The 16,710-nt window shown below is 38.9% G+C and overlaps 1 protein-coding gene across 1 annotated transcript; it reads right to left on the bottom strand.

Annotated features, from left to right (window-relative positions):
- Window positions 1–1,561: 1,561 nt before the first annotated feature.
- On the bottom strand, window positions 1,562–6,873 carry LOC107623452 (eukaryotic translation initiation factor 4B2). The gene is made up of 3 exons (XM_016325714.3): window positions 5,297–6,873; window positions 2,739–3,218; window positions 1,562–1,958 (listed from the first exon to the last, which is right to left on the bottom strand). Exons 1-3 carry the CDS (start codon window positions 6,445–6,447, stop codon window positions 1,934–1,936), a joined length of 1,656 nt encoding a protein of 551 aa, XP_016181200.1. The 5' UTR covers window positions 6,448–6,873; the 3' UTR covers window positions 1,562–1,933.
- Window positions 6,874–16,710: the final 9,837 nt, after the last annotated feature.

Genomic DNA, 16,710 nt, shown 5'->3' with positions numbered 1-16,710 from the left:
TTGATGATTTTATCGTGCAATTGACAAAAGAGAAACAACAAAACATAATAGATAGACAAATGTACAATTAATGGTAATAAAAAAGATAGAATATGATAACGATGAGAGGATATAATAAAAATATACTTTAATACTTTTAAAAGAATAATAAAATTAAAGATAATTTAAAATATTAAATATATAATGTTTAAAAAAAAAAATATTTTTTATTTACTAGAATTATGTATATATATAAAAAGTGTTTGGTATAATTTTTTTTATATTTGTTTTAAATTAAATAAGATTAAAAAAATAAATAAAATTAATAATATTTATAAATAATTACATTGTAAATATTATTTGTAAATCTTTATTTTAATTTTGTTACCTACTAACAACATAATGATTCCTTTTTATCATACCTAATTTAATTTAAATTTTATTTATTTTATATATTTTAGATGTTAAATAATTTATGAAATTTTTATTTTTAAATAATTTATTATTTTTATTTTTTTAATTATTAATATAAAATTTATAATTTTTTAAAAATATAAAAATTAATCTCTTAAACGAAATAAAAAAGCATGCCTTTTGAGCCGCTAGTTTATATAAAAATAAAATTATTGGGTGGGAAGAGAGATTTCTGAACGGTGACTCGAATAAATTTTCCTACAAGTGTCGTAACAGCAGCTCACAAAATTTATGAGTTAATAGTCAAATTAGTTCCTGAAAAACGAGACCTTCTGTAAATTCGTCTCTGAAATATTTTATAAATCAAATTGTTACTTCAAATGAGTAAATCATATTTATCCTTCAATTACTCTAATTACAATTTTCGTCAACGATTGATAATATAAAATGTTAACTAATAACATACATGACCCCTAACATATCCAATTGGACTATGTTTATGGAAATCTATCATTTTAGTCACTAGGTCATATTGAAAATAGAATTTTTGTAATTGAAAAAAATAACTAAATTGATAAATTTTCATAAACATATTTGGTCAATGTTCAATTAGACATGTCAGGTATTATATATGTTGTAGATTAACATTTTATATCATCAATCTTTAAAGGAAACTATCAATGGAGTGACCGAGAACAAATATGATTAAATTTTAATCTTTGATGGACAAGACGAATTTAAATAATGTCTTTTTTTCACAGGGACTACTATTAACCTCGAAATTTATGTTGTTCACTAAATTTTTAGTTGAACTGCGTTTTATAACCTTGCTATATGTACCTTAAATTTGTTTACACTGGAAAAAATGTTGAGAATCTTTTAAACAATTATGCACAATGACAATAATAAAAAGAGGACTTCAAGAATGTTTTGAGAGAGAAAAAAAAGTAGGTTAAAAGAGAAAAAGGTAAATGAATATATGGTAGAGGTGTACAAATAAAGATTACAAAAAGTAAATGAATATAAGGTAACTAATTCACATGATTTATCAGTTATAGGAATGAAGTATAAGTACTGGTATTTCCCAAATTGTGTCTTTCAACAACAGTAAAAATTCAAGTTGAATACATCATTGCATCACAGCAACTCACAGATCGCATCTTGAGAATTGAGAAATATTGAAACCAAACCACTTGCATTTTGAATGATTAGTTGCGTCAGAAAATCACTCCGGCAGATATTGTCTTGATACAAGACTCGGAAAAATATCACATTTAATCACCGAGTTCCATAATAATCTTTAATAAGAAATTTGATCCTAATGAAACTACAGGCTCCTAAAAATTACTGAATAAATAAATTTACAATGTTTCCAGAAGGAACAATAGATAAGGCAGGAGTTCTAGTACCAGTACCAAATGATTCTTGCTCCAATTCCTGGAGTGAATGAACAAAACTATTAGAAAAGATAAAACAAAATAGTATTAGATTCTCGTGTTATCAAAAGTTGAAGATAACTCTCATCAACACAAAACTCCCTTCACCACCTCTCTTTTGACCTGGACCTGTAATTAAACAAATAACAGCATTTAAAATGACTTCTCAGACCAAAAGTGAAATAATTTAGTAAGAATAAAAGGTTAGAATAAACAAAATTGAATTGAAGCCATTGTCAACTCTCTGTATAATTTAATAAAGTAATCAAGAATTCTTCTTCATAAATATAGTGTACAGAGACTTTAAATGGATGGGATCTTGTTGAAAGTTGTAGAGTTACACATGTCAACAAGAAACATTAAAGGATCAATTTCCTATGTAAAGAAACGGTAATATGCAGATTGCCGACAAGATATTTCAGTTCTGCAATACCAATATCAATTAGACAAAATGCATTCAAAACAAACCTGCCAGCCAAAAAGAAAAATGGAACAAAACAAAAGGCAGGAAGGGAATGTGTTGGGTTTAAGCTTGATCCAAAGTAAATGTCACACTATGCTGAAAATATAGGGGTAGTTCCTAGCAGAAAATTTATTTTTTATCTGACTATTTTAACAATCCCACTACATCTACACCCTTTATTATAATTATTATTTTTTATACCAGCATTTTCTTAACAAACAACATGCATTTTCTTTATTAATTAACATCAACCGTTTGGTGTATGAATAGTGTTAATCGTATGAATAGTGTAAGAAGAGCCTTTTACATCAAAGTTTGATGAAAATCAAATTTAGCTTCTACCATCAGGCATAAATTGCAGAAGGAACAAGCAAATTTTTACTAGGAGGGGCAAGAATGGAGAGATAAAATCATAAAATATGAGACAATGCACAGAGTAATCTCACCTATCTAAGTCTCTGCTATTCTGAAACCATCCTCTGTCCCTGCTACCTTGAAATGGTCCTCTGTCCTCGTTAGAACGTAATGGTCTTCTGTCCTCGTTAGAACGTAACGGTCCTCTGCCCTCATTAGAACGTGGCCACATATCTCCTGTGCCACGGGATCGAGGTCTGTCTGCAGAATCAACACTTCTAGAATCCTCAAACGTGCCAGATTGAGAAGGCGGTCTATCAGGAAAACCAGTAGTCCTTCCTATTGCCGAGCCTGGACCTTCAATGGCTTTTTGCCCAAATCGAATTTTGTTATCTAAATCACGGGTAAGAATTTCCAGCTCCCTTTCTTTCTGAAGTAACATTGATTCTTTATTGGTTGTGTCTACTTCATCACTAGAAATCTTATTTGAATTTGCTTCAGACTCTTTCCCAAGTTCCTTCTTCAAGTTATCAATTTCTTCTTTCAGCAATTTTTCCTCGGTTGTTTCTGGCCTGAAATGTCCCATCAGAAATTAAGAAGACAATAATATGTGCAAAAAGATCAGAAAAATCACAAAACTTAGAACATAAACTGTATAATTATAATAAGGACAAGAAACATTTATCACGTCTTTAAAAAAGTTAATAAATTTACTAAAATTATAAGCAATCCTACATTCCAAACATACATTTTTTTTTTCTATTTTTCCAAGTCAATTCAGTCTAAAACAACAGCCATTCATATTCTTGACAATGTGAACCAAAAGTAAACTATCTTGTCACATATTACATAATTCACATTAATTAGAGTACTAGACTACTGAACAGGCTAGCAAGAATCACACCTATTTAGAAACTGAGTGAAGGCAGAAGAAAAAAAAATAGAGGGGAAAAGAAAAAATGACAGGAATTTATCTTAACACCTAAGTAGGCAGTTCATCGCCAAAATAAGTGAAAAAACAACTTACTTCAACTGATTTAGTCAATAAGGTAGCGTTTGGAAGAGAGACAGAGACTAAGAGTCTGAGACTGAGAGACAGAGACTGAAATAAGTCTCAGTATTGTGTTTGGTATAAAGTGGGAGACAGAGATTGAAATAAGAATGAAGCTCTAATTTAATTTGCATAAAGGGTAAAGTTGGAATTAATTAATTAAAATAGGGGTATTTTAGTTATAAAATGTTATTAAAGTTTCAGTCTCCATTCCCAAAAATTTCAGTCTCCTGTATCCCCACATTTTGGAGGTACTGAAATTTTAGAAATAGAGATTGAAATTTTAGTACCAGTTTCTGAGCCAACAAACATTGATACTAAATCCCAATCTCCCAGTCTCCGTCCCAGTATCTCAAAACAAACGCTACCTAAGATAACAAGGCTGCAAAAAGATCTAACACCACTAGTGTTTAAAAACCCAACAACTTGAAACCGAATTTAACTTACAATTTGTATAACATTAAACTATTACCTTATTTTCATAACCACCTATACATTTTCACATATACAACTGGCTCTTGCAAAACTAATTAGGAGATACATTAACTACTTCCTTTGCCAATATGTAAATAGCAACAAGATTACTTTCCCTAAACAAAGTACACTATACAAAATGAAACCTCTCACTACGCAAATAACGAAACCCTCATTCGTATATTGTTCCAATTAGTTTCCAATGGCATAGAATCATCAACTTCAATTGCTTCACTCATAGTTACCAAATTTGTGAATTGTAGCATGAGTCACTTTTCAAGTTTTGAATCATAAATCATAGGAAAAATATCAATAGAAACTTTTGTATATAAATTTTCCTGCTTCAAATATAAACTAAACACTTAAAACATAATGAGTAACTTTATGACATGAATGAAATAAAACCAGAAAGCTTAAACCAGAAGAATAATAAAAAAGGCAGCAAGCATTCTACATTAAGCAGGTCTGGCAAAGGTCCGCACCTAAATGATGTAATGTCAGCAGCATTTAATTCCACGATTTCAACCCTTAATCTTGAGATAAACAACTCAAAAGAAAATGACAAGAAAGATATCAACTACATGTTATCCTACTAGGACAGGACTGCCATATAGATATGCTATACTGCCCTCTCAAAAACTCATATTTTTGTACCAAGAAACAGTAACTAGCTTTCGACATGAAAAACAGGGCACCAAAACATCCATCAACAGAACTATAAAAGGAAGACAATCTTGAAGAAGAGAACAAAGGTAGTCATTCCAACAAACTGAAAGACAGGACCAGCGTTGACATGTCTACTGTTAATTGTTAAACATCAATTTGCATAAAGGAATTTACATAAGTGGAAGTCATGTTATACAAGCACAACTCAGTCAATATGATCAGTGTTATATTCAAATAGCTGGGACAACCAATCAAATCGCCTACTGTGAATTCACTAATCAAATCATATGTAGAAGGGCTGTAGCAACTATGGATACAGCCCATGCCAAGACTTGTAGCCAGCAAAAGGAAATTCAAGTGTTATCGCAACAATGCATCATAAATTCATAACGCTCAAATGGTAACAAAACAATATCACTATCAAAAACATGCACAAACAAACAAAACAGCATGACAGACCTATCAAAACGGCGATGCTCCAATTCAAGATCAATCTTCTTCCAATCCATTCCCTTCTCCTCCAGCAAAACCTCCCTAGGCTTGGCATCCCCAAAGGGATTCACCTTCGGCTTCACCTGCAACCCGGCAGGCCCCTCGGAGCAACTCGATTGCGCGCTGGAGGGCCTGCTGGAGTGTGCACTTATAGGCCTCTTTGATTCAATCTCCGAATCGAGCTTCTTCCAATCCAATCCCTTCTCCGCCAAAACCTCCTCCCTTGGCCTCGCTGCGCCAAAAGGGTTCGGCTTGTTCGTCTTCACCACTGCCTCCATTTCGTTCACGGAACCGTTGCCTTGCGGCGGGTCCAGCACCAATATCGGCCGCTCCCGATCGCTGTCACGTAAGTCACGTGTGTCACGCTTGCCACGTGTCCAGCGATCAGGCTCTGGACCTGAATCGCGGAACCCAGAACCAAACGTGGAAGATCTAACAGGAAGAGACTTCTTACCAGCCATCCAATTATCCACTTCATCCGCCCTAGAACCACCAACACCACCATCTCCATTGCCACCACTACTGCCACCTCCACCGCCGAGAGAGCCGTACCGGTTTTGCCGACCGGAATCGAATGCCGGAACCGGTTTCTTCAACGAAGCCCAATTGTCCACCTCGTCGGCCCTCGAAGGTTGATCGAAATCCGAAACCCTAGAACGAGGACCGCCCCTGCGCTCTTCATCGAAATCGCCATAGGATCTCCTCCCTCCGCCCCAGGAACCGTCGCCGTCGTTACGGTCCAGACCTCGGCCAGGCGGCGGGACAGAGCGGCCGCCTCCGTAGTTAGAAAACCCGCGGCCGTACTGCATTTCCTCGGCGGAGCGTTCCTTAGGCCCTGTCGGGAGGCGGAGCATCTCGTCTGGCGTTAAGCCCCTCTGCTCCCTCGCGAATCCCCCGCCACCACCACCGCTGCCGGCGGAGTTGTTGAACTCCATGAGCGACATCTTCTTCTTCTTGGGCTTGGTGCTCACGGCCTCCTTCAGGCTCGGGAAGTCAAACGATCTGGCGTCTCCACTACCTCCGGCAATGGCCGCGGCGGCCGCAGCCTCCTGCTCCTCCTCCTCTGCTCGCTCAGCATCGGCGGCCCACGCGCCTATGTTACTCCTTCTTGTTGACATTTTGCGATCGGAAGGCAAACTCAATAACAATAGACAGAGATAGAAATAGAAAAGAGAAATAGAAACAGGTATAGTTTAATGGTTATTCGGGGCTCCGTTGATGGAGCCGGAGCTCCGAGAACATGCGAAACCGAAGACGAGAAGAATAAGAAGAAGTTGATGAGAGGTTAGAGATACAGTTCGCTGGGAAACGGAATGAAAAAAATGGAACGTTGTGTTGTATGTGTTGTTTGCTGTGTGCTGTGTCATGTATGTATGTATGTATGTATGTGTAATGTCTAACGTGTTTGTCAGGGGCTTCTGTTCTCGGGAGGGCGATAGCCTCACGCGCGTATATTTAAGTTAAACCACGCGTCTTAAAAGAGAGGTTTGTATTGGTCGATGCCTTTCACAAGTGTCCGAGAGCGGAGAGTGGTTTTACAAGTACGGGTAAAGTACTAATTTGGTTCCCTACGTTTGGGGTGAATTCTGTTTTAGTCCCTAACGTTTAATCGGTTCTATTTAAATCTAAAAAAGTTTTGATTTGTATCAATCAGGTCCTGCCGTTAAGTGGATGTCAATTTTCTAATGTCGTTTCCGACGTGGCAAGGGAGAGGGGACAGTGGTTAATAGACGTGTAATCCTTCCCGCCTTTGGACAGAACGTATGTTACCCTAACTCTTCTTCTTCTTCTTGTGAAGCACGAAACGATAACCAAAGGCAACAAACCCTACCGATCGTCACTGAAGGGTTGCGATTCGCAGCCAGAGAAGTGACATTGTCCTTCGGTAACGTTAAAAGTCCACAGCAGCAGTTAGTTTGAAACCCTTGCTTTCTGGAAGAATATCGTATCAGGTATTCCGTTATCAAATCTTCTCAATCCATTTGGTTTTCATCATCTTAATGCATGTTGATATGTAATGATGCACGTTGATGTGTGATTGTTTTGTTTTATAGTTTCATATTCGTTTCCTGTTTTGGTTTGGAAGTTTTTATTTTGCCCTAGTGATTGCATTTATGCATTTCTGTTGCTCTTGATCAATGTGAGAATTTTATGAAGTCTACTGTGTTTGTCTAACAGATTGTTCGAAAAATGAGTTATTTTAGTGTGAAGATACACCATGGGGGGAAGTTTGGGTTTGATGGTGAACCTTTACACTATGTGGGGGGGGGGTGAGACTTCCATAGTGGACTACTGTGATGAAGATAGGTGGAGTAGGTTTGAGGCTATGGAGATAGTGGTCGAACAGGGATATGCGGCAGAAAACATTGCTGCAATGTGGTATAAGTCTCTGAAAGATGAAACCGATGTAGGACTGAGGATGCTTCACACAGACCAGGATACAATGGACATGGCCAGAATTGGAATGAGGGACAACATGGTGGAGCTTTTTGTTGTTCACAAAGATGGTGCTACAACTAGGAAAGGCTGCACCATTGAGGAAGTTGAAGACATAGATGCTGGTGAGGCTGCTGCACCCACTGCAGGCACTGTTGGGCCTGATCCAATTGTGCTCCACAAGGCCCAATTATTTGCTCAGCCCAAGGTGGGTAAGAAGTCCACGGTTGTGAAAGAAGCCCAGAATGATATGTTGGAGGATGATGATGAAGAGAGGTCAGATTTTTCAGGTGATGATGAATCTGAGGATGATGACTACCAGCCAGGAAATGATGATGAGGGAGACAGTGATGAACAGTGGAGTGAAAACAGTTATGGAGATAGTGATCTAGAGGTTGCATTCGATGACAGCGATGATGATTGGAATGGTGATGGGAGTTTGTATGATGTTGAAGTCACAACCACGAAAGATTCCCAAAAGCTGAAACAGAGTGTTCCAAGTGGGAGAGTAGAAGGAGAATTTAGTGGCAGTGTTAATAAGGGTAAGGAGAAAGTGGTGGCTGCTGGACTAAGGGATGAAGATAATGGGTATGAGAGTGAGGAGTTGTGGGATGTCCCTATAAGTGATGATGAAGGGGATCCCTTGTCGAGGAAGTACCCGTTGTATAAGAGTTTGAAGAATATGAAGGAGTATAAATGGGAGGTTGGGACATTGTACGTAGATAGGAATGCTTTTAAGGAATGTGTAACTAGCTATGCTGTGCACAGTGGCAGAGGAATATGGTTCTCAAAGTGTGATAGCCGTAGGTGCAAAGCTGTTTGCAAAGAAGGTTGCAAGTGGTTTGCTTACTGTAATAAGATGAAGAGAGAGGATACATGGCAATTGACCAGCTGTTACAAGAAGCACACATGCAGTAAGGCAACCAAGATTGGTATCATGAGTTCTCAGTGGCTGAGTAAGGCTTTTATGAAGAAGATCTGTGAGAACCCTAAAATCAAGTTGAGAACTTTGATAAAGAAGGCTCATAGCAAGTGGAATGTTGATCTCACAATGACCAAAGCTGCTAGAGTGAAGCAGCAAGCCTTGGATGAGATTAATGGTACTTATGGAGAGCAATATAGAAGGATTCATGACTATGCTGCGGAGTTACTGAGGTCAAATCCGGGTTCCACTGTTCAGATACAAGTGGAGAGACCTCCTGAATTTCAATTGGAGACACCAATTCCTGGTGTGGACATGAGACCATGATTTGAGAGGATCTATATCTGTTTAGATACTTGCAAACGGAGTTTCATGGTGTGCAGACCCATGATCGGCCTTGATGGATGCTTTATCAAGACTCCATATGGGGGTCAACTTCTAACAGCCATTGGATAGGACCCCAATGATCAGATTTTGCCAATTGCCTATGCTGTTGTTGAAGCAGAGACAAAAGACTCGTGGAGATGGTTTTTGCTGAATCTGTGTGACGATTTGGGAGTTGATAAGATCAGATGGTGTACATTCATGAGCGACCAGCAAAAGGTATCTCTCAATCTAAGCAGTACTCAACTACTTGTCTAATTAATTCTGTCTTTAATTCATGTTGTGCTGTTATTGACTGGTGCTTTTTTTAAATTCTGCTTCTAAGAAATTGATCCCTACCTTTGATGAGTTGCTGCCTGGCATAGACCACAGATTTTGTGTCAGGCACTTATATAGCAATTTCAGAAAAAGGTTCCCAGGTGTTCAGCTAAATATGATGTTGTGGAAGGCTGCAAAGGCAACCTATGTCCAGGAGTGGGAGCGAAGGATGAAGGAGATTCAGCTGATTGATCAAGGCGCTTATAATCATCTCATGGAGATCCCTGCCAAGTATTGGAGCAAGTCCAGGTTTAATTATTTTCCTAGAGTTGATACACTTGTAAACAACATGTGTGAGTGTTTTAACTCTGTTATTGTAGAGGCTAGAGAAAAAACCCATTGTGTCTATGTTAGAAGATATTAAGGTTTATATAATGAATAGGTGGGCTGACAACAGACAAAGTATAGTTACATATGCTGGAGAAATTTTGCCAAAAATAAACAAAAAAATTGAAAGAGAGTTTGATAAGGGTGGGGAATGGTTAGCCATATATGTGGGTAGGGACAAGTATGAGGTGTCTAGCAGCCAGGGGAATAGAGATAAATTTGTTGTGGACTTAAACTTACATGAGTGCTCCTGTAGAAAGTTTCAACTAACAGGTTACCCTTGTGAGCATGCCATGAGTTACATTAGGAAAATGTGTTTGGATGTTAAGAACTATGTGAACAAGTGCTACAGGAAGGAGACCTATGTGGCCTGCTATCAACATGTAATATACCCAGTAAATGGACCAAATCTCTGGGCTCGGACTGAGAATAATGATGTGCTGCCACCAGTGTTTAGGAAACCAATAGGGCGCCCAAAACTAAGCCGGAACAAGACTGGTGACGAGCCACACAACAATGGACCACTTGCTAAAATATCCAGGACTGGACAACAACAAAAATATTCCTATTGTTTTGCACTTGGTCACAACAAAAGAACCTGCCCTAGAAAACGTAAGGTGGAGGCGTCAGCAAAAAAGGTAAAGTTGTTGTTGTCAATTTGAACAAAATTCGTTATATGTGATTGTTGTTACTGTCTAATGAACCCAATTTGTTGAACCCAATCCCCTGATGTCACTGTTTATTGTTGCTGTTTATAGAATACAGCAGCTCCACAAGCCAAGAAAGGTGCTGGCACAACTAGGACTCTAAACCCCAGCAAGATTCCAGCCAAGACAACAACACAACCAGCAACAAAACTTCAGCCAAAGAGAAAGAGCAATACACAAGTTGGAGAGAGCCAAGAGTCACAAACATCCTCCAAGAGACCTAGATGCAGCAGCAGCGCCAGTCAACCCTAGCCATCGACAGTAACAGTCACTAGCCCATCAAGGAGGACCCTGAAGTTCATGGCAAAAACACCACCTAGGGCCTGGAAATCATTGGGATGAAGAACATAGTAGATTTTAGTGTTTTTTTTCTTTTTTTGTAATGAAAGTGGCAATGACCAAGGGCTAATATCCCTGTGATACTTTAGACACCCTACTTTAAGACTACTACTTTCATGTTGATCTGTTTTTTGTTGTTATCTTCTCATGGTTATATTTAAGACTTGTTTGGATATTGCAATGGCTAAGAGAAGCTACTTTAAGACTTCTCCATTATCTAATGATTTAAATAAATTTTCAGCAGCATAGTTATGTGAATTGGCAAATTAAGCCCTCTATTTATTGGTAGATCAAACTGAAATAAACTTTTACAGATGAGAATAATGCATGTCAAAATACAGGAACTCAGCTTTTCATTTCACTCAAAAACTTGATCATGTTTACAACAAAGAAAGTTACACATACAACTTCCAAAAAATTTCAACTAACACATCACTGTTATCACCCTAATTGTATGTCAATTTTTTCAATCCCCTAAATAATGCACATTCCCTCCAAACTAGGGATAACAACAGCAAAGCAAACAAACATAACTGCTAACCCCCTAAACCCCAACTAAGTCGATCATATAGCAGCAGCCCAGCCATTGTCCATCCAAGAATTCCAATAGCAAGTGCCAATGCAAATTTCCTTTTAGCTTTCTGCAGTTCTTGTTTCAACGAACTTGCTTTGTGGTATGCGAAATTGTGATCATCAACAATGGCGCCAAAGGACTTGGAGCTCTTAAATGTGAATCACACTTTGTCACAATTCCGCACAACTAACCAGCAAGTGCACTGGGTCGTCCAAGTAATACCTTACGTGAGTAAGGGTCGATCCCACGGAGACTGTCGGCTTGAAGCAAGCTATGGTCACCTTGTAAATCTCAGTCAGGCTAATTTAGATGGTGATGGAGAATTGATAATTAAAAGATAAATAAAACATAAAATAAAAATAGAGATACTTATGTAATTCTTTGGTTGGAATTTCAGATAAGCGTATGAAGATGCTTTGTTCTTCCTGAACCTCTGCTTTCCTATTGCCTTCTTCCAATCATTCATACTCCTTTCCATGGCAAGCTTTATGTTGGGCATCACCGTTGTCAATGGCTACTTCCCGTCCTCTCAGTGAAAACATTCCAAATGCGTTGTCACCGCAAGGCTAATCATCTGTCGGTTCTCGATCATGTTGGAATAGGATCCATTGATCCTTTTGCGTCTGTCACACGCCCAACAATCGCGAGTTTAAAGCTCGTCACAGTCATCCCTTCCTAGATCCTACTCAGAATACCACAGACAAGGTTTAGAAGTTCCAGATCTCAGGAATGGCCGCCAATAATTCTAGCCTATACCACGAAGGTTCCAATCTTAGATTAGAAACCCAAGAGATACACATTCAAGCTTGTTTGCATGTAGAACGGAAGTGGTTGTCAGTCACGCGTTCATGGGTGAGAATGGTGATGAGTGTCACATAATCATCACATTCTTCATGTTCTTGGGTGCGAATGAATATCTTGGAGAAGAAATAGACTTGAGTTGAATAGAAAAACAATAGTACTTGTATTAATTCATGAAGAACAGCAGAGCTCTACACCTTAATCTATGGTGTGTAGAAACTCCACCATTGAAAATACATAAGAACAAAAGGTCCAGGCATGGCCGTGAGGCCAGCCCCCAAACGTGAAAAGGTGTATGAAAGTATGAGTAAAAGATCGATGAAAATACAATAGCAAAAGGTCCTATTTATAGAAAACTAGTAGCCTAGGGTTACAGAAATAGGTAATTAATGCAGAAATCTTCTTCCGGGCCCACTTGGTGTCTGCTTAGGTTGAGCATTGAAGCTTCCATGTGTAGAGAATTTTCTTGGAGTTAAATGCCAGCTTTTGTGCCAGTTTGGGCGTTTAACTCCAGCTTTTGTGCCAGTTTTGGAGTTAAACGCCAGAATTCTTGAGCTGACTTGGAACGCCGATTTGGGCCATCAAATCTCGGGCAAAGCATAAACTATTATATATTGATGGAAAGCCCAGGATGTCTACTTTCCAATTCAATTAAGAGCGCACCAATTAGGCTTCTGTAGCTCCAGAAAATTCACTTCGAGTGCAGGGAGGTCAGAATCCAACAGCATCTGCAGTCCTTTTTCAGCCTCTGAATCAGATTTTTGCTCAGGTCCCTCAATTTCAGCCAGAAAATACCTGAAATCATAGAAAAACACACAAAATCATAGTAAAGTCCAGAATTGTGACTTTTATTTAAAAACTAATAAAAATATAATAAAAACTAACTAAAATATACTAAAAACATACTAAAAACAATGCCAAAAAGCGTATAAATTATCCGCTCATCACAACACTAAACTTAAATTGTTGCTTGTCCCCAAGCAACTGAAAATCAAATAGGATAAAAAGAAGAGAATATACAATTAATTCCAAAAACATCTATAAAGATCAGTATTAATTAGATGAGCGGGACTTTTAGCTTTTTGCTTCTGAACAGTTTCGGCATCTCACTTTATTCCTTGAAGTTCAGAATGATTGGCATCTATAGGAACTCAGAATCCAGATAGTGTTATTGATTCTCCTAGTTAAGTATGTTGATTCTTGAACACAGCTACTTTATGAGTCTTGGTCGTGGCCCTAAGCACTTTGTTTTCCAGTATTACCACCGGATACATATGTGCCACAGACACAAAACTGGGTGAACCTTTTCAGATTGTGACTCAGCTTTGCTAGAGTTCCCAATTAGAGGTGTCCAGGGTTCTTAAGCACACTCTTCTTTTTGCTTTGGACCTCGACTTTAACCGCTCAGTCTCAAGTTTTCACTTGACACCTTCACGCCACAAGCACATGATTAGGGACAACTTGGTTTAGCCGCTTAGGCCAGGATTTTATTCCTGTGGGCCGTCCTATCCACTGATGCTCAAAGTCTTGGATCCTTTTTATCACCCTTGCCTTTTGGTTTAAAGGGGTATTGGCTTTTTCTGCTTGCTTTTCTTTTTCTTTCTTTTTATTTTCTCTTTTTTTTCGCCTCTTTTTTTTCTGCAAGCTTTTCACTGCTTTTTCTTGCTTCAAGAATCAATTTTATAATTTTTCAGATCATCAGATAACATTTCTCCTTTTCCCATCATTCTTTCAAGAACCAACAATTTTAACATTCATAAACAATCAAATTCAAAAATATGCATTATTCAAGCATTCATTCAGAAAAACAATAGTATTGGCACCACATCAAAATAATTAATCTGTTATAAAATTCGAAATTCATGCACTTCTTTTTCTTTTTCAATTAAAAACATTTTTCATTTAAGAAAGGTGATGGATTCATTTTCATAGCTTTAAGGCATAGACACTTAGACACTAGTGATCATGTAATAAAGACACAAATATAGACAAACATAGAGCACAATTTTCAAAAAACAGAAAAATAAAGAACAAGGAAATTAAAGAACAGGTCCACCTTAGTGATGGCGGCTTGTTCTTCCTCTTGAAGATCTTATGGAGTGTTTGAGCTCCTCAATGTCTCTTCCTTGCCTTTGTTGCTCCTCTCTCATGGTTCTTTGGTCTTCTCTAATTTCATGGAGGAGGATGGAATGCTCTTGGTGCTCCACCCTTAGTTGTCCCATGTTGAAACTTAATTCTCCTAGGGAGGTGTTGATTTGCTCCCAATAGTTTTGTGGAGGAAAATGCATCCCTTGAGGCATCTCAGGGATTTCATGAGGGGTTTCCTCATGCTCCTGTCCATGAGTGGGATCTCTTGTTTGCTCCATCTTTTTCTTAGTGATGGGCTTGTCCTCATTAATGAGGATGTCTTCCTCTATGTCAATTCCAGCTGAATTGCAGAGGTGACAGATGAGATGAGGGAAGGCTAACCTTGCCATAGTAGAGGACTTGTCTGCCACCTTGTAGAGTTCTTGGGATATAACCTCATGAACTTCTACTTCCTCTCTAGTCATGATGCTATGAATCATGATAGCCCGGTCTATAGTAACTTCAGACCGGTTGCTAGTGGGAATGATTGAGCGTTGGATGAACTCCAACCATCCCCTAGCCACAGGCTTGAGGTCATGCCTTCTTAGTTGAATCTGCTTTCCTCTTGAATCACTCTTTCATTGAGCGCCCTCTTCACAGATGTCCATGAGGACTTGGTCCAACCTTTGATCAAAGTTGACCCTTCTAGTGTATGGTGTGCATCTCCTTGCATCATAGGCAAATTGAATGCCAACCTTACATTTTTTGGACTGAAATCTAAGTATTTCCCTCGGAACATTGTAAGCCAATTCTTAGGGTCCGTGTTCACACTTTGATCATGGTTCTTGGTGATCCATGCATTGGCATAGAACTCTTAAACCATTAAGATTCTGACTTGTTGAATGGGGTTGGTGAGAACTTTTCAACCTCTTCTTCGAATCTCATGTCAGATCTCCGGATATTCGCCCTTTTTGAGCTTAAAAGGGACCTCGGAGATCACCTTCTTCTTGGCCACAACTTCATAGAAGTGGTCTTGATGCACCCTTGAGAGGAATCTCTCCATCTCCCATGACTCGGAGGTGGAAACTTTTGCCTTCCCTTTCCTCTTTCTAGAGGTTTCTCCGGTCTTTGGTGCCATTAATGGTTATGGAAAAACAAAAAAGCTTTAGCTTTTACCACACCAAACTTAGAAGGTTGCTTGTCTTTGAGCAAAAGAAGAAAGAAGAGAGTAGAAGAAGAAGAAATAGAGGAGATGGAGTGGGCTTTGTGTTTCGGCTAAGGGGGATAGGTAGTGTGTATGTTGTGTGAAAATGAAGGAGTGAAGAGGAGTTTATACAGGAGTGGAGAGGGGGGTATGGTTCGGCCTTTATGGGTGGGTTTGGGTGGGAAAGTGGTTTGAATTTGAATGGTGAGGTAGGTGGGGTTTTATGAAGGATGGATGTGAGTGGTGAAGAGAATGATGGGATTTGATAGATGAGGGGTTTTTGGGGAAGAGGTATTGAGGTGATTGGTGAATGGGTGAAGAAGAAGATAGAGAGAGGTGGGGTAGGTGGGGATCCTGTGGGGTCCACAGATCCTGAGGTGTCAAGGATTTCTCATCCCTGCACCATGTGGCATGCAAAACGCCCCTTGCTGCCAATCCTGGCGTTAAACGCCAGGCTGCTGCCCATTTCTGGCGTTTAACGCCAGCTTCTTGTCCATTCCTGGCGTTAAACGCCAGTCTGGTGCCCATTTCTGGTGTTAAACGCTCAGAATGGTGCCAGACTGGGCGTTTAACGCCCATTCTGCTACCCTTACTGGCGTTTAAACGCCAGTAAGTTTCTCCTCCAGGGTGTTCTATTTTTCATTCTGTTTTTTCTTCTGTTTTTACTTTTTCAATTGTTTTTGTGACTTCACATGATCATCAATCTATAAAAAACATAAAATAACAAAAGAAAATAGAAATTTAATATAGATAAGTAAAAATTGGGTTGCCTCCCAACAAGCGCTTCTTTAATGTCAATAGCTTGACAGTGGCTCTCATGGAGCCTCACAGATGTTCAGAGCAATGTTGGAACCTCCCAACACCAAACTTAGAGTTTGAATGTGGGGGTTCAACACCAAACTTAAAGTTTGGTTGTGGCCTCCCAACACCAAACTTAGAGTTTGACTGTGGGGGCTCTGTTTGACTCTGTATTGAGAGAAGCTCTTCATGCTTCCTCTCCATGGTGATAGAGGGATATCCTTGAGCTTTAAACACAAGGGAGTCTCCATTCATTTGAATGATCAATTCTCCTCTGTCAACATCAATCACAGCTTTTGCTGTGGCTAGGAAGGGTCTGCCAAGGATGATGGATTCATCCATACACTTCCCAGTCTCTAGGATTATGAAGTCAGCAGGGATGTAGTGGCCTTCAACCTTTACCAAGACATCCTCTACAAGTCCATAAGCCTGTTTCTTTGAATTGTCTGCCATCTCCAGTGAGATTCTTGCAGCTTGTACCTCAATAATCCCTAGCTTCTTCAT

This window comes from Arachis ipaensis, chromosome B10 (assembly GCF_059453495.1).
Source record: "Arachis ipaensis isolate K30076 ecotype BB chromosome B10, ASM5945349v1, whole genome shotgun sequence".
NCBI classification, from domain to species: domain Eukaryota; kingdom Viridiplantae; phylum Streptophyta; class Magnoliopsida; order Fabales; family Fabaceae; genus Arachis; species Arachis ipaensis.
Note: the sequence above shows the minus strand (reverse complement) of the source record. Positions and strands in the feature narration are given on the sequence as shown.

Coding starts and splice junctions, on each gene's coding strand:
- LOC107623452 (XM_016325714.3), bottom strand. CDS start 6,447: ATGTCAACAAGAAGGAGTAACATAGGCGCGTGGGCCGCCGATGCTGAG. Junction 3,219..5,296: donor GAGCATCGCCGTTTTGATAG/GTCTGTCATGCT, acceptor GGGACATTTCAG/GCCAGAAACAACCGAGGAAA. Junction 1,959..2,738: donor AATAGCAGAGACTTAGATAG/GTGAGATTACTC, acceptor GTTTAATTACAG/GTCCAGGTCAAAAGAGAGGT.